Source organism: Carlito syrichta, unplaced genomic scaffold, assembly GCF_000164805.1.
Source record: "Carlito syrichta isolate Samal-C Ts95f unplaced genomic scaffold, Tarsius_syrichta-2.0.1 Scaffold268348, whole genome shotgun sequence".
In the NCBI taxonomy this organism is placed as follows: Eukaryota; Metazoa; Chordata; class Mammalia; order Primates; family Tarsiidae; genus Carlito; species Carlito syrichta.
The window spans coordinates 108,983-127,649 of NW_007212444.1; the positions used below are offsets into that span (position 1 = coordinate 108,983).

The 18,667-nt window shown below is 32.1% G+C and overlaps 1 protein-coding gene across 1 annotated transcript in view; it reads left to right on the forward strand.

Moving 5' to 3' along the window:
- The window catches only part of LOC110595110 (serine/threonine-protein kinase MARK1), a gene marked incomplete at its 3' end in the record, with an annotated part of 32,700 nt that overhangs the window by 485 nt on the left and 13,548 nt on the right, over positions 1-18,667 (forward strand). Inside the window, exons 2-5 of the mRNA XM_021709634.1 lie at positions 1,276-1,341; positions 10,967-11,023; positions 13,233-13,469; positions 13,558-13,677. Coding sequence (XP_021565309.1) covers positions 13,260-13,469; positions 13,558-13,677 — 330 coding nt within the window. The remainder of the gene's footprint in view (positions 1-1,275; positions 1,342-10,966; positions 11,024-13,232; positions 13,470-13,557; positions 13,678-18,667) is intronic.

The window sequence follows — 18,667 nt, forward strand, 5'->3', positions numbered from 1 at the left end:
CCAAGTAGCTGGAACTACAGGCATGCGCTACCACGTCCGGCTAATTTTTTGATTTATTGTTGAGATGAGGTCTCACCAAGTTGCCTGTGCGGGTCTCGAACCCGCGGGTTCAGGCAATCCACTTACATCAGCCTCCCAAAGTGTGGGATTACAGGCTGAGCCACCGAGCCCGGCTCATTTAGGTATTTTTAAAAAATGAATCCCAGATATTTTGCTGCTGTACACTTGGGTTTGATCATAGTTATTTGCATTAAAATAAAAAGTGGATTTCAGTTTTAGTAAATTTTTTTGGCAAGTCCTGATTTTGTGTGGGAATTATTGAGGATGGCTACGGCAAGTTTTTTTGTAATAGGTAAGCCTTAAGTAGGTTTTTCCATTAGGGTGACATTTTATTGATTTATTTTTGCATGTTATATTTATTTTTAATTGGTTTTTTGCTTGATTAAAAAAATTTCATTTTTATAAATAAGTTTATTGATCAGATATATTATTATATAAAATCATTTGACTGTAAGAAGCAAAAAATCTGCTTTAAATCTCTATTTTTAAACTTTTGTTTGCACATTTGAAAATCTTGTTTGTTTTACAGCCGTTAATGTGATTTTTTAAAATGAATGATTTCAACTGCATAAGTTTAATAATTCAGAAGTTTGGGGGTTTTTTTGGTTTCTTTGTTTTTTGTTTTTTGAGTTGGAGTCTCACTCTGTCGCCCAGACTGGAGTGCAGTGGCCGCTCCCAGCCACCGCAGCCTCGACCTGCTGGGCTCCAGCGATCCTTCCGCCTCAGCCTTCCAAGTAGCCGGACTTACAGGTGCTCACTACCACGCCTGACTAATTTTTTGGGTTTTTTTTAACCCAGAAACTTTTATAATATCACATAAATACAGAATTTTTTGTTTCTGTATCAAGGACTGTTTAGCATTTTAAGATAACTCACAATAACAGTCTCTTTTTAAGCACTGGTTAAAGTTCTGGTTGTCTGATTTTAAGATTTCTTTTTTTATTACCTTATTCTAATTTGAAAGGTAATGGTTTTTTGATCCCAGGAACTTAACTCTCTTAACTCAAGAAGTTGGTTCCAAGTCATTTTGTGGTAAGTAGTTTTCTTCCAAGGAGTAAAAAACCCTTGAGAGACATTTTGAACCTAAAATTGTAATTAATAATGTTTAGTAAATACTCAGATTTTCTACTGGTTTAGTATTACCTTAGATTTTCTTAAAGCATATTCAATCTATGCTAACAATTATGGAGTTATGTCTCTAATTTCTTTTTTCAGTAAAATTGTTTGAAGTTATTGAAACAGAGAAGACCCTCTATTTAGTCATGGAATACGCCAGTGGTGGTAAGGATGAAGGGGCTTTAAAAGTTCTCTTTGATGAGACCTACAGAATTATTAACACCTAAAGGTTCATTATGACACTAATGTTTTCACTGTTCTTAATGAATGTATAGTTTCATTAAAATGCCTTTAAGCTATACCTTAACGAAAATTCAGTGTTTGCTTTCAAGACCTTTTGATTCTATATCATAAATATCATTTTTGGCTTATTTAAAAATTAGTGGGACTTTTTTGAAACTCTAAATATTTATTGTCATATTATAAATGTTTTGATTCTTATCTAAATTTTATTATGTTTTTATAATATATCATGATTAGAAGCTCTTGGCTATAAGCAGGGACTCTCAAGTGCAGAGTGTATGTAATAAAATCTATAGTGAAAGCGTGTTATAGATCAGTGTAATTTCACTGATTGTTCATATATGACAGATTCTCAATATACATACATTATCAAGATAATCCATAAAATATTTCAAGTTAAGCAAGTATTTGATCTATACATTTTATGAGATGGCAGTGAGATAGAAATAGGAATGATTTTTAAACACTGATAGTTAATAGAAAGTCACTTTTATCTCCTTCACTTTCCCTTTAATGAGAAATCTATCAGCTCGAAATCACAATTCTGGTGAGGCATAGAAACCTATTTCTCAAAAATGCGTTTAAAATCTATGGAGTTAATCATTTAATTAGTAAAATAAAAGAATACTTAAAGGAAGGTTTTAAGGGCTCAGAATTTAAGCAATTGAAGAAGAGAGCAACTGAAATAATTTGGCTGATTAACTTTTTACTAGTCAATAAGTTCAACAACAGTGTTGAATTTGATTGCTAAGCCCTTTTAACTAATAATATTTGTAGATCTTTATGCTGATTTTGCTTTATGTAAACTAGGATAAAAGGCATTTATTCTAGTCTACAGCAACTAAACTATATATCTTTATACTGTTTCATATTTCTAAAATATTTTATTATAGATGTTAAGTATATTTAATTGCTTTTTCAATTTTTTACACATATTTTAGTAGCTTTTTTGCAAAGCTTTTGTCACCCTAAAATATTTTAATGTAAGTTTTTAATTTAACCTGAAAATCTGTGTTATCATTGTTTACTATTATTATTATATTAGAAAAATTATATTAAAACACTCATGCAAATTTGTATAATGTGTAAGTCTATAATAAAATTAATGAGCCTACAAATACCATATAATGAACTATTTCTCTGGTGTTTTATCCTTCTGTTAGTTTCCTATAACAATCTGTCTGCATAGGAACCCTGAATATTATTATTATTATTATTATTATTATTTTTTTTGAGTTGGAGTCTCACTCTGTCGCCCAGACTGGAGTGCAGTGGCTACTCCCGGCCACCGCAGCCTTGACGTGCTGGGCTCCGGCGATCCTTCCTCCTCAGCCTTCCAAGTAGCCGGAATTACAGGCATGCGCCTACCACACCCGGCTGATTTTTTGATTTAGTAGAGATGAGGTCTTGCTGCCCAGGTGGGTCTCGAACCCGCGGGCTCAGGCAGTCCACTCACCTCAGCCTCCCAAAGGTGCGGGATTACAGGCTGAGCCACCGAGCCCGGCCCTGAATATTATTTTTAATTCAGTTAGAATTTTTTTTCTTTTAGTGATGTAATGTTTTAGAGAAAGAGGCTATACCCACTTTGATATGAGAAATTATAGCCTACTAAAAATCTGTGGACACCTTTCTGTTTTTATAAAGGTCTACTGCAAGGCTGTGCTAATATTATATGTGTTAGTTTAACAGTTAATGGTAAGTACAGTCAACTCTCTATTGGTGCTAATGAAGGGGAACAATGGCTAGAGTAATACAGAGAATGCAGGATCATCACTGCTCTCCTTCAATAGCATAGTTGGGAGGTGCAGTGGGGAGTAGTGTAGAGAGATGGGTCCTGGAATTCAGACCAAATCAACTGGTCCGTCATTCAACTCTGATTCCTGGTGATAGGATATTTGGGGGTCTTCCCATTCAGTGATTCTGTAACTCAAAACATCGTGGTGCTGTAGCCTAAATTCATAATCATTTTCTTGCTTTTTAAATCTGTAAATGGTAAGGTGTCTCTGGAAATAAAACACTGAGTACTTTTTCTCTGAAATGTCTAGATATTTTAGGATTGATTCTGGCATGCACACTAGAAATCAAGTATGAACAACAGCTAAATCAGGCCAGGCACAGTGGCTCATGCCTGTAATCCCAGCACTGTTCGAGGCGGAGGCTAGAGGATGCCTAAGCCAGGAGTTCAAGACCAACCTGATCAACTTAGCGAGACCTCATTTCTGCAATAAGAAAAAAAAAAAATTAGCTGTGCACTTGTAGTTCCAGTTACATGAAAGACTGAGGTGGAAGAATCTTTTGAACCCAACAGGCAGAGTCTGTAGAGACTGTAAGCATACTATTACACACCTTAGCAATAGAATAAGCCTCCGACTTGAAAAGAATAAGAGCTAAGTCAGACAACTGCCTCTTTGCCAGGAGTCAGTCAATTGATTCCAGTTGATTAATGGAATGAAAATCTTCAGTGATTAGAAAATCAAAGAAATAATTTTTTGCTTTGAACCACATTTAATCCAAAGGAACCTATAAAAAGTAGGTATCAGGGCTACTCTGGGATGGTTTATTTATTCTTTATTTTGTTCATGCAGACAATATTTATTAAATGCTTATTATGTATTACATAATATTCTAGGTGCTGGAACTACATGGGTGCGCAAAGACAAAGTTTCTGCCCTCAAGAAGTTTACATTCTAATTTGGAAATTAAATGACATGTAAACAATATATGAAAATGAAGGACTATGTCATGTAAATATATGGGGTATGAGCATTCCAGGCAAAAACTTAAGAATAGATCCTTATGCCTGTAATTGCAGCACTTTGAGAGGCAGAGGCGAGAGGATTGCCTGAGCCCAGGGGTTCGAGACCAGCCTGGGCAACTTAGTGAGACCTCATTTCTACAATAAATAAAAAGACTAGCTGGGCATAATGGCATGTGCCTTGGTTCCAGTTACTTGGAAGGCTGAGGTGGAAGGATCTTCTGAGCCTAGCAGGTTGAGGCTGCGGTGGCTGTGAGCATGGCACTGCACTCCAGCCTGGGTGACAGAGTGAGACTCTGATTTTTAAAAAAGAGAGAGAGAGAGAATAGATTCACATTTTTGAACTCTTGCATATATCTTTCTCAGCCTAAACTCACAGATCTATAATTAACTACTTTGTAGGTTAATTAGAATTAACAATTATTAACATATTTCTTACATTAACTATACTGAGTCAACGAGAGCATCCATTCATTTCTCTGTTTTCATCATTCCATTTAATCACTTAAGTATGCTTGATATAATTGCTGTCTAACATTGTAGATGTTCTAGTTTCATCTGACATACATTCATTACATATTTTATTTTTTAATATTTTACTTATATCCTAGGATTGATATTGCATATATGTATATGTGATATATCTGTATACCTAGGTACAAGTATATCATTTATTGAGTGCTTACTATTTGCCAGTCACTGTGCTAAGCACATGCATTATTTCATTTAATCCTCACAATAGCCACGTGAATAGGCCGTAGGTAGAAACTGAGTCTTAATGAAGTTAAGAAATCTTCCTGATGTCTCTCAGTAGCTACTTAGGGATATACCAAAATTGGTCTGATTTTAAAGCTTGAGGTTTTCTGTTTTGTTTTTACCACTTTGCTATACTTTATAAGAGCTCTTTAAACCACTTAGTGAATTTTTAGTGTACGTGTATATCTTATAGTGCAAATGTAAGAATAAAAAAGAAATTTATCCCTTACACTAAGATAACATTTTTAATATTGTAACTAAATATTAATTTGTTTTTAAACTATCACTGACTAGAGAAAAGTGAAAACACGTATAGATGTAAAATCATGGATCCCATAATTTCTACAGGTTCTAGTTATTTTTAAATTATTTCAAGAAATATTTGTTGTCTGTCCACTTTGTATTCTATCATGGAGATGAAGATACAAATGAAGTACAGACATGATGATGGTGTCCAGGTAGTTTACATTTCATATGAGGTAATAGAGCTGAATACACGGATGATTTAATTCTGTATAATTTGTGGCTAGCCACCAAAATACATGAAATGAGTAGAATGAGAATACGCATAATTAGAGTATGGGAAGAAAAGTGATAAACCACTGAGAATGGAAGTGGAATTTTATCAAGACTACATGACGAGTAGGGTTTAAAAGAACAATCAACATGAAACTTTATTATTTTGTTTGAAATGTAACCCCCAAATACAAAACCAAATGTAATTTTTGATTGCCCAGGCGGTGGCTTCCCTTTACTGGAATGGATAATAAAGAGTTGACTGTATTTTTACATAATACTTGAAAACAGAAAGCAAGTTTTTTTATTATGTTTTTGTTACTTATTTTTTAAAGAGTTTTGCTAAATCATAAGCTGCTGCAGATATTCAATTCTGTTTGTATTTTTTTTCCCTTTTTTCTATTCATGTGTTAGTTTGTGACTTAAACAGAGCATCTGAAAACTGTGGGCCGAAAGTTTCTTTAAAAACAAGGCAAAAACTTGACATTGCATATATTGTTAACTGAAAATCTCTGTATATTTTACTACCTGCTTTACCTTTCTGATTCAGGTGAAGTATTTGATTACTTAGTTGCCCATGGAAGAATGAAAGAGAAAGAGGCCCGTGCAAAATTTAGGCAGGTATGGAAAGTAGTTTTCAACTTTGTTTTGCTGATATTTTTAGTGATAATACATTGGACAGTATTACAAACTAGACTTCATAGTACATGGTATTTTAAGAAAAAATTCCTGCTTACACTTTTTAAGAATGTAGAAATTCTGAAAAATGAACCTATTCTTTATTATTTTAAATTTAAAATAGTTACAGATGGTTATTTTTAGATGGTCGTAAATAGTGAATTTTTATAGGTGAGACTTACCTTATTAACTCTTTGAATATCTTGGAAATATAGACTAGATTGAAATGGAAAAGAAATATTTAATCCTTTGATGCCCTTATCCAGTAATTATTATGAAGTATTATTGGCTTTATGTATATAGCATATATGTGTATTGCTTAAAAGGTTTATTGTATTACCTATAATTAAAGATGTCTTGGTATTTAAACTCATTTTTGTACATTTAAAGAATATGGTCAATTTTATTTAGCCTAGTAGGCCAGGAGCCTTGCAAATGTAGAACAGGAATATGGTAAGGTATTTATAAGATATTTATATATCCAGTTCAACTTGAATATGACTGTTATAGAAATAAAAATAATTTAAATTTACCTAGGATTTTATTTTTAATTTTTAGGACTGAAGTGATTAAAATAAGCGTACTTATAAATTACTATGGAAATAACAAATTAATGAATTGTAAATTTTCATAAATTTACTAAAGTTTCAGCTGACAACTTACCAGATCCTAAATTTTCTCTCAGTGGAACTAGAATTCTCATTTAGAAAATGACACACAGCCCTTCTGTAAGAATGAACACTGATTCTATAATTAAAGGGGTTCTGTAGTCAATATGTTTGGGAAACACTGAATACTGATATAAGATCTTCCTTTAAGATATTTACATTCATGTTAACATGTTATACAATTGGAAAAGTCCTGAAAAGGAGGGAAAGAAAATGGCTGTTTAACTTTTTTGACTTAACATTCTCCAGATTGATCATGGAATGAATTTGCTTGTTTTATGGAAATTTAGTTATTACTATCTCACAGAATTACTACATTTTGGTAAACAATTTGTGAAATGGTTTATATACCAAAGGCATACATAGCTCTTTTATTAAGAATAGATTCCTGAAAGCATCTATTTTAAGATAGCTGAATGTAAAGACAACTACTAATGAGGAAAACATTTTTAAGAAACTGAGTGGCATGCAGCCACATCCTGTTAAATTCTTTCTCATCATAGGATGGAATTCCAAGCTTACCCTTAAGTAAAGCATTACAAGTCAGCATTTTAAACATTACTATTGTTTCAGTTTCAGTTATAGTTGTTTTAATTAGTAGACCACCAAGAAAATTCCAGTTGTCATTAAATACTTCCACTGGGATCTTAATATATAGTTTAAAGTTTATTGCTACTTATCTTTATTTTTTACTCAGCTAGTTTTATTTTTCAATAAGTGTAGAATATTGTACTGGGTACTATATGGAATTAGAGAAGTTGAAAATGCCTGATGTTTAGAAAAGCTTGCCATCTTTACTGGTGGGCAGGAGCAGGATAGGAAATTGAAACACAGGTATTTCCATATCGATACAAATAATTAAAAATTGACTTTTTTTCAAATAAAGTTTGAGTTATTTTGAAATCAACTTCATATTCCTCACATTGCAGAGGTTGAGTATCAAATGAATGCTATTTAAATTGTAAAGCAGTGGGAAATATTTTTATGTAATTATTCATTTATTATAAATATTAAATATATTTAATATCTATATGTGTTCCTCCATAACTAGAAAGGTTAATAACTCACATGTTTAGAAACAGGGCTACACACACACACACACACACACACACACACACACACACACACACACACACACACACAGACATATCCCCAACATATACACATTTTGTAGTTATCTGATTAAAGATTATATTTATTTTTGAAGCTTTTTTCCCTTGATGGATTTGATTTAAACTCTTGGAGGATTAATGAGTATACCTTTAGTTTTATTTTTATTTGCTCTATATTTTATGATTTTTAATAAATTTTAACTGTGAAAGAATGTACTGCATTAGCAAGGACATACATATATGTGTCCTTGGCTCTGCTATTAGATATACCACCAAAAACAGTAAGGCAGTTTAAGACCACCTAGCAGCCATTTCTCACGCAATGCTTCTTCATCCGCCTGCAAAAAAAAATAATAACATTGATTTAACTCTTCTAGTATCAAAGCTGTTCCTTCAAGCATGGGAATTCCTGACCCACTTATAAGTTACTGCAGAGCAGCTCTAATAACTTTATCTCAATGGAAAACACTGACATATGTAGTCTTCAGGTCAGTGCAAGGCTAATTGTAAATCACTTTTTCAAGATCCATAATAAAAGGATCATTGGGAAGCTCGTATGTCCTATTTATGGAAATACAAAATGTTTTACAATGGGAAGGTGTACCCGTAGAATAATGCTATAAAAGTTGGGCTTATGAATGGGGGTTCTCACAGTGAGAAGCAAGAATTTCCTTCATGGCAGAAATTGTACCCTGCTAAGCAAGTATGGTAATAGCATAACCTATCCCATTTGACTGATAGCTCAGAGGTCATAGTGGGGGGAATGCACATTTAATGTAGAGCATTCTTTTAAATTATCTTTCCATTCTTGAAGCTGTAGGACTCTGAAAACTTTTGATTCCAGTGGTCTCTCATAGAGACCATTATGTCTGAGGTAAAATTTATGGCCTCTAATTATATTTGGTAACCAAATTATCATCTGTCACAAGCCTTCACTGGATCATACAAACACGTGACTTGTAAAAGATAAAATAATTATTGGCAAATTTTTGTCATCCATGATACAAAAAATCTTATAATATGAACATACTATAACTATAGCTTATGTCCAATGAAATATACATATAAATGTAAATGTCTTTTGGCTCTGCTATTAGATATACCACCAAAAACAGTAAGGCAGTTTAAGACCACCTAGCAGCCATTTCTCTCGCAATGCTTCTTCATCCGCCTGCAAAAAAAAATAATAACATTGATTTAACTCTTCTAGTATCAAAGCTGTTACTTCAAGCATGGGAATTCCTGACCCACTTATAAGTTACTGCAGAGCAGCAGTGAACATTATTTAGTGAAAATTGGGTATTAGAATTTTGAAGCATGTTTCTTAAGAAAACTAATACTACAAATATTTATCATTAGGTTCTGTTGTTTTTTTAGAAGTCACACTTCAAATTAATCATAATTATTTACCATTACCCCACTCAAAAACATTTAGTAGTTCTGAAGTACCTGCTTAGTTTGTAATTCAGAAATCTTTGCCAGACTGTCTATCAAGGTTTGACTCCCACTGTCACCATTTTTCCATCTACTTTTCGAATATGCTGTGTTCCCTCATTATTAATGCATTTCACCTTCTTGCCCCCACAACCCCATAAATCTCCATGTTTTAAAATATTGCTGCCCTTCAAGGATGGTCTAGATCAAATAGTGCCTACTCCAGGAAGCATTTCCACCTAAAATTATTTTTATGATTCTCTCACTTCTTTATACCTCTGCTTCTGTGATTCTACCTTGTATTATAGTTACTCTCATACATGTTTTCATTTCTTAATGAGATTGTAAGATCCTAATGGCAGGGTCCATGTAGGGTTCATTTTTATATTTGCCTAGTAACCAGCACGTTTTCTTGCACATAGCAGGTACTCAATAACTGTTTAATCAAAATGAATGAAGTTGAAATATATATTACTCATTGTGTGTTGATGATTTTGTTTTGAATTCATGTTTTCTGTCTGAATCAATTTAATACACATTAGAATAATTTTATAATGCTGAAATATCAGTTTCACTTCTACTTTGAAGTTCCTTTTTTTCACTTTCATTCCTCTTAGCATGGTCATACTTCACATTACCTTTAGACTTTTTAAAAATCTCATTTCTATCTCCATTTGTAAATGCCTAACCAACAGTGAACATTCAAACTGTGTTTACATTTAACTGAATCCACAGAATTGAATGTTATGCTCTGCATTAAAATGGTCACCCTTCTATTCATCAGATATAATTATATGTACAAAATAGCTCTTAATTGATTGCTGTCAGATACTTTGCATTTCTGTATTTTACATAATAAGAAACTATCATAGGATTGTTTATAATCTATTTCTCATTTATATCTTTTACCTTTAAACTGTTAGTTTCTTCCTGTTTAGCCCTTGTTCCCACAGAGCCCTATGTAATGACTAAAAATTATAGCTGCATACAAAACGTAGTTACAGGTATAGAATACTCTGCCTGACTGAATTAGTTAGTGACAGTTTAAAATGTAAGTTTCATTTTCCCCGTCCTTTCTTTTGATGATGAGATTTGTTTTTAAGACTTAAAATGTTTCCTTTCTCTGTATATATGAACAGATAAATAGATGGTATTGCTAAATACCTTATTGATAAATTCTTAGTAAATTGGCCTTACTAAAGAAACATACCTTGAACATGTGATGTAATTCCTAGAATAGAGTTTTACTTTTTTAACTAATTCACATGTACCAAAGTTTTTATTTCAACACTGTAATAAACCATTTGACCAAATCTACAAATTGTACACATTCAATCATGTAAACAGAGAAGTATAATGACCCATACAAAATCTTCAGACTGACAAAGAAATATTTTATTGTATATTAGCAAGAGAATATCAAGTTTCTACATTTTCTACATTTGAAAGGAAAAGTTTTATCACTTTAATGATTATAATTTTCTGAACTAAAGGAATAGTAGAATTGTTAAATATTACTTTGAAATCTGAGTTAGCAGTGTATCTAAATTGGAGGTGATGATTGGGAGAAATTGGGGTGTTTTTACCTCAAAATAATTTTGACTCTTTTTTCCAAATATTACTTTCAGATTGTATCTGCTGTACAGTATTGTCATCAAAAATGCATTGTTCACCGTGATCTTAAGGTAAGCTGCTGATTTTATAACAAAAAAAAATTCTTCATCATTGAGATATTTACTGATAATTTTATAGTCATTCTTTTGATTGCCCAACTGTCAGACACTATTCAAGGTACCTTGGCAATTTTATGAAAGGTAATATTTTCACTGAACAAATGAAGAAAATATAAATGAGAGATTTTCTAGCTTTAAAAGTTAAAAGATTTGATTCACCATTAATTAGCTTCCTTTAAAGACATAAATGTGGTTCTTTGTCCCCAGCTGAAAGTGCCTGAAGGTCCCCTTCAGACAGAAGCAAGGTCAGGGCATAGATTCACATTAACCTGATGTAAAAGCCAGTGTTCATTCTACCTTAAACTCAAAGAAATAAGGAAACTTTTGAAACATTTTTGTGAATACTACATGCATGTGATAAGTATAAACTAGCATACTTTGTAATACAAAATGTATGGTTAGTCAATAAATGTGGCCACATAGATTTAGTTCAAAAGATGAAGGTAGAAATTCCCTAGGCTAAAACATTTAATCTTTTTTTTCTCTGTTCTTCTAAATTTAATTTGCATAGTTCCTTACCTGGGAGTCTTATTTTTCTTTTTACTTATTTTTCCCGTCACCTTTGTCAGTTACTAGCACCAGTTTGTGTTACATTTGAATATATTGTCCTAAACAGTATTCAGAAGTCTAATTTTGTATCCTAGTTCCATTTTCTGAGCTTATCAATTTTCTGCTGTTCCAAATTTTTCTATTTTTCAGTTTCCTTCCTCAGCTATTTTAAGGGAAATCATTTTTACAAAGAAAGAAAAGAAAAAGGGGACTATTCCCTATTTCTGTGTTTGACTCCCAGTTTATCATCTCGTTTCTTATCTGAACAAAATCTGCACACACAAAAAATGTTCAACACCATGTGTTTTCCCTCCAGTCCAATGGAGAGTCTTCCTGTGCACTTCTGAAGGAGACCTCAGGCGCCCTGAATCTCTCCTCTTCTGGATAGACTGTTTGATCCCTCAGACATTTCTAGAGAAAATTCAACTTGTTCACAAACAGCTTCATAAATTTACAATGACCAGGCCTTAAATTAGAACATCAAAATAAACTGGTTTTGTCACAGTCCAAAAATGTTACAGTGTAGTATAATTTTCCCAAATTAATATGCTTTTATATTTATGTCACCAGTGATACTTCATTTTTATGGCATATTTTGGGTACTAGGTATATCTGCATTTTCCAAAATAAACTGAAAACAAATATCCCAAACTTGTATGCCATAAAAAATGGGGGAAAAAATGAAGGGGATGATGGAGGGAAAAGCTTTATAATGGGCAGAGTATCTGGCCCTGATGACTGCTGAACCCTTCAGTGATACAGAGAATTCTGATTTTTGATTTAGTTAAATTTTATTTCTTTTTGGAGCCTTATAAAACACATCTACAAAGCAACCTGTCCATCAGTGATAACATAGCGTTTGAAACAGCAAATGTACAAAAGTGAGTCCTTTATTGAGTTGCCTACATTTATAAAAGACACATTTAAAATGTCCTCTTTTGAGTGCTTCTGTTTTAGGATTTTAGAAACAAGCATCTCAAATCATGGGAGGGAGGATTCACTGCTTTCTGTGTAATATATTTCAAGAAGAGAATCTAGTCTCAGAATAGCAAAAGGAAATTTAAAACAGACACGATCTAATAGAGGCTGTTTATTTTGTTTTGTTTTTCTTAAACAGTACTTTGTTAAGAAAACATTCTACAAGAAAGGACAAAGGAATAAATTAGTAGTCACAGAACCTCTGACTGGCAGTTATTTTAGATATACTCTGGAGCCTTGCTTTAACCAACAATACGTTATTAAAATTGAGCTCCTTTGAGTTATCTTGTGGTTTAAGTCCAAGATGGATTCGTGTTATGTATGTTCTTTAGACTGTTTCTTACCATAAGGAAGAAAATGGGTTTAAAATAACCAGTGGAAGAAAATGAGTTTTAAATAACCTTTCTTAAATTGTTGCATGTGTGCATATAAACGAGAGTTTTCCTTTTGCAGTGTTAAAATTCAGTCTTATATTGATGTCATTTAGACCTGTTAGGCATTAAAGTACCATACTGGGCTTCTAAGTTTTATATTACATTGAGAAATGAGAAGCAAGAAATATATGTTATCTTAATAAATATTTGTATTTTATGTAGGCTTTTTACATTGTTCTTTTTATTATTTTCTCTCTTAGGCTGAAAACCTTCTCCTTGATGCTGATATGAATATTAAAATTGCTGACTTTGGTTTTAGTAATGAATTTACAGTTGGGAACAAATTGGACACATTTTGTGGAAGCCCACCTTATGCTGCTCCTGAGCTTTTCCAAGGAAAGAAGTACGATGGCCCTGAAGTGGATGTATGGAGTCTGGGTGTCATTCTCTATACATTGGTCAGTGGTTCCTTGCCTTTTGATGGCCAGAATTTAAAGGTATCACCTAAATTTGACATTACCATTTTCATCCACAAATACAATCATTTCAAAAACCTATTATAAATGCTTTCTTTTATTTTTTAAGGAACTGCGGGAGCGAGTCTTACGAGGGAAGTACCGTATTCCCTTCTATATGTCCACAGACTGTGAAAATCTTCTGAAAAAATTATTAGTACTGAATCCAATAAAGAGAGGCAGCTTGGAAGTAAGTACATTTTTGTACTCCAAATTTAAAGCTTAATAATTAAAATGTTCCAGGAATGGAAAAACATTTAACCTCCTATATTTTCTTAGGAAAATTGCCAGATTGTCTAATTTGTCTTTTGTTTGGCGGTAGAGAAAATGACACGATTTTTTTCACTATTCAAAAGTTGACTCAGTAGGTTTCTTTAAAAATGGTTATTTCTTCTTTGTCCTGCAGTGAAGTATTAAGTTAAAACAATATGAAAATAGGGATGAAATTGACTTTTAGTTGGAGAAGGAGGAAAACCTAGCCTCTGTCAGAAATTATTTTGTCCAAAACAGAAGGTTTGTTTTTAGTAAATACTCAATAAATATTTCAAAGATAAAAAAAGAAAGTCAAAATTCTGATTTAGTGAATACTTCACAGCTATACCTGATATTTCAAATTTGATAGAAACCTCTCAACTTTAGTACAGAAAGTTTACAAATACTTAAGTAGAACATATTGGAAATAGGTATTTTATTTCTTAACACACTCTTGTGTTGCCTACATACATTCCATATGTGAAGTTATTTATAATAATAGACATTATTATAAATATGCTAAGTATGTTACAGCCAAATAATATCAGAGGTTCATGTAATCAAAATGTCTGACCTTTTGTCCTCCTTGTACTGCAATTATAATAATTTATTTCTTAAGTATTTTGCCAATCTGTTTTTAAGAATTATATTTTGGCCTTTGTACTAAGATAATTTCAGAGATTCAGCATGCATTATTCACTGGTACTTTTTGTCTTCCTTTATTTACCTTATTAGAAAGGTAGAAAATTCAGAGAATTAACCTCACTTAAACTGTACTTTTTTAGTGTAGCAATGGAGCTTTCTGGCACGGACTCCATGCTGGTTAGGAGGCAGCCTTATAGTGAGCCATCCCTGTGTACAGAGCTCTCAGGTTAGTTTGGGCTTTGTAATTTTATTTCCACAAATATTTTTCACTAAAAGATACAGTATGTTTTGATGGAAGTTAAGGGATGGTGACTTCCATTGGGAAATTATTTTAAATGCTTTGTATCAGTGGATTAATTATCAGATTTTTTTCACTGAATTATTTGTTTAAATGTGCTTAGTTCCTTCTTACGATTTTTTTTCTTTTGGGGGGCAAAGGGATATGATAATGTTTTAATAGAGAATATGTGCAATAAAAAGCCCACTTTCTATCACTGCCTTTCTAAACTTACTTTCCGTCATGATTTATAGAAAATTATATGAAATCTTTCCAAAGTTAGGGTTATTGACTCATATCAGTTCTAAAATACTTTTAAAACTTTAAAGAACGTAAGTTTCTCTTAATCCTGCTTTATGATCCACATTTGTCATAGGAACCCACATTACCTGAGTGTCACTTATAAAATGCCCAGAGTTAAAGCAGCATCTTGGTTGGTGAGAAGTGCAAAAAGAACATAAAAAAAATTATTTGGGGGAACTGGATCTTACAAATCTCTGTTGGCAGTTGATAAGATGTGCTTATGTCTTCAAGATGATTAATTCACAGTGGCCAAATATTTTAATTTTTCATCCTTAGCATTAAAATGCTTAGGATTAAAGTATTAGAGTGCTTTGGGTTTAATTTAAAAGCCAAATTATTACTATTAAAACATTTGATCATCAGAAGCTCACTCTGATATATTTGAATATAGTCTGGAACCTCCTTTTCCAGCTTATCAAAACTAAGTTTTTCAGCCATGAAAGTATGATTCCACATTGAAAATATTGCCATAATATTGCAGATAACAAAGACTGGCCTACTTCATAATACCCAGAAATGACTTTCCAGAGAAACCTGATACCACTTTTTAAAAAAGAATATTTCTTATACCAAACATTATAAAACTCTCCTAGAAATATCAATGACTTCAAAAGTTATATCTTCATTTTAATTTTTATACCAACTTTATTATTATCTTTATAGTGAAAAATCTATACACTTTTTAAAAGCTATTTTCAAAACACTCATCTTCACTGTGTAAACATAAATTTTTTATATTGTAGTAGTATTTTCATGTCATGCTGCATTCTTTTTTTAACTTAAAAGTTTTTGTTATATACTTTTTGCTTTATCATAAAAGTGAGGTTCTTCCTTTTCAACAGATATGCTATTCTCCTTGGATTATACATCATAACTTAACTATTCCCTGCTTGTTGCATATTTGAGTTGTTTCCATCATTTTTGCTTTAAAAAAATGCAGTATACTTCTTTTCTCTTTCGGGATATAAGCTTAGGTAGATTCTCCAGGGTGGAATAACTCGGTTAAAGGATATAAACAATCTAATAGCTCTTATTTGTCATTGCCAAAAGATGTGTGTGACCTAAAACTTTTGAATGTACCTATTTTCCACAGCTTTTTTGTATTAGGTGTAAGTTCTAGTATTTGATGCATTTATAGTAGTAATACAGTTTAATACAGTTTTTTAAACAATAACTTTAATTTGCATTTCTATTATTAGCCATAAAGCTATATTTAGTGAATAGCTTGACTGTGCTTCTTCATGTACAAGCTCTCAGTATCTCTTAACTACTTGTCTAAAGGAGTTTGGTTAATCAGTCTCAGATTTGTATCAGCTTTATATATTTTAGTATTAAATATTTTTTCTGTTAATTCCTGTATTTTAAAAACAAATTACACTTTTTTCAGTGTTACTTGAATATCGTAAATTAATGATTAGAGTTACCTCTAGTCTTCACTATATACTTTGCTAATATTGAAACTTGATTTAGAAAATTTTGCATGCCTGCTTATTGTCTTGTTAAACTTATATTGCTTATACACCCTTATGTTATATACCAGACATAACTGTGTATTTTATTAAAATATTTCTTAAAGACTTATAAGTTAAATACCTTATTTATCCTCCATTAAAATAAAAATTAGTGAAATTAATTTCACGCTCTACTTGTTTGACCTAAAGTTGTTTTTAGATCTAAGCAAACAGTAATATAAATTTTCAGGTTGCATAAATGAATGCTGTCAGCTCTTCCTAATTGCACTTATAATGAAAGGGAACTGTCACACATGATTTTAAAAGAATTTGTGGCTTATGTTGTATACTAGGGTTTTTTCCCCCTATTTATTAGAATATTTGTATGCCTGGAATTTTTTTATTAGAAAGAAACTAAAAAACTTTTCTACTTCCCCTTCGTTTACATATTCTTTTGCTTTTGCAGTCCTTAACCAGGATGGACTATATTACCTTTCAAAATAATCCAAAATTTGAGCCTGAAACAAAGCTCCTCTTAATACCCTCTCTCTGTCTTCTTTGGTTCTCAAAAAAAATATTTATTTTCACTTTTAATACTTTCAACAGTTACCAAGACAATCTTTAAAATCTTGTTTATGTTTGCCTAGTACAAGTGGCAGTAAAGCACACAAAATTTAATTAATAATTTTATTTTTTGCTGAAAGATTTCTACTTACGAATTTAGAAGCATATTGTGTATTTTACAAAGGTTGAAACCATTTAAGTAAAATTATTTCTGTCTTGCCATCCTAAATTCTGTAATATGTACCTAAGTATAGAGTGCATATTTTCTATAGTTAATTAGTTTAATTCTTCATCATTTATCTAAATCAATTATTGTGTTAGAAGTACTCTTTTACAGTCAGCAAGTAGTGTTTACACTCATGCTTATTGGCACTGATGGCTAGAGTAAACTTTATTTTGATGGATTTGGAATTTAGTTTGTCCTCTAGTTTCTAATGAGATATCTGAAATGAAGTCTGAAGTGGATGAGTTTATTCAACTGATTCCTATGCCTAGTGCAGTTTCTTGGCCTAATTCTTTATACCCTGACTGAAACCACACAGACTAGGTTAAATGAGCTCTCTCCTTTCACAAGTTACCTCCATTTCCTGGGGATGTTTCTCCCTTGGCTTTTATGTTATCTATTATGGTTACTGTAAAGTAATTTTAAATAGACATGAGATTCGCACAACTAAGGACATATCTTTTTTCCTCTTCCATATATCCATAGTTTGTTGTTTTCTGCACCTTATTCTTGAAAGAGACCTTCAGATTTAGAATCAATAGAGTTAAAACTCCTACATGTTCCCTTATTTAAGAAAATCTTCCCAATATTTACCTTCCATTCTGAGAAGATTGTTTTTATTCTCTTTTGAAATACCTTTGAAACAGCTATTATGGTGAGACAAACTGCCACGTAGACTCTTGGTGATTCTCAAAGACTAGAATAATAAGAAAGAGAAACAAAACTGTTGATTCTTTCATCACTGCCCAACATTTCCTTGTCATTGCATTTTCTACTTTTTCTGACTTAGCCTTGCCTCAAATCTAATTTTGTGTGAGGATTAGCAGAGTTAGTGTTTCTTCTATGTGTTCACCTTTTATTCTTTTCCCAAGGTTTTTTCTAAAATGCTGTTTATCTTCTTTGTTAATTAGATGTAGCGTTTCTCCATTGCCTATTAGATCAAGCTTAAATCCTTCATCTGAAGATACTAACTTTACCTCCTATTCTTTCATTAGATATATTTGTTCCTTCTCAAAAAAGGGCACTTTCTCACTATTTGTTCCTCATACCTTTCCACCAAGACTTTCAACCAATCCAAATACTGCTTATATTTCAAGTCAGTTCAGATTCTATCTCCTTCCTTCCCTGAAAACCTGAGCCCACACTTCAAGTTGTTCTTTTTGGTTGTTATTAATACTTTCTGCTAATAGCACAACTTTGAGTAGCTTATTGTGTATGCAAATATTTTTAGATTTTATGAGTAGATCATATTTCTTCAAATAAAAGACAAATCACTTTTGTCCACATTTTTTTTCCGACATGAATATACGGATATGAAATGAGTACCAAATAAATACAATTTAATTGAGAAATATCAGAAAATTTGGATTATCTTCATTTTCATTTTAATTGCTTATCTCTCAACTGCCAAATCTGCTATTTCTTCTGTATTTCCTTCTTAATTCATAGAGACCCTATCCTGCTA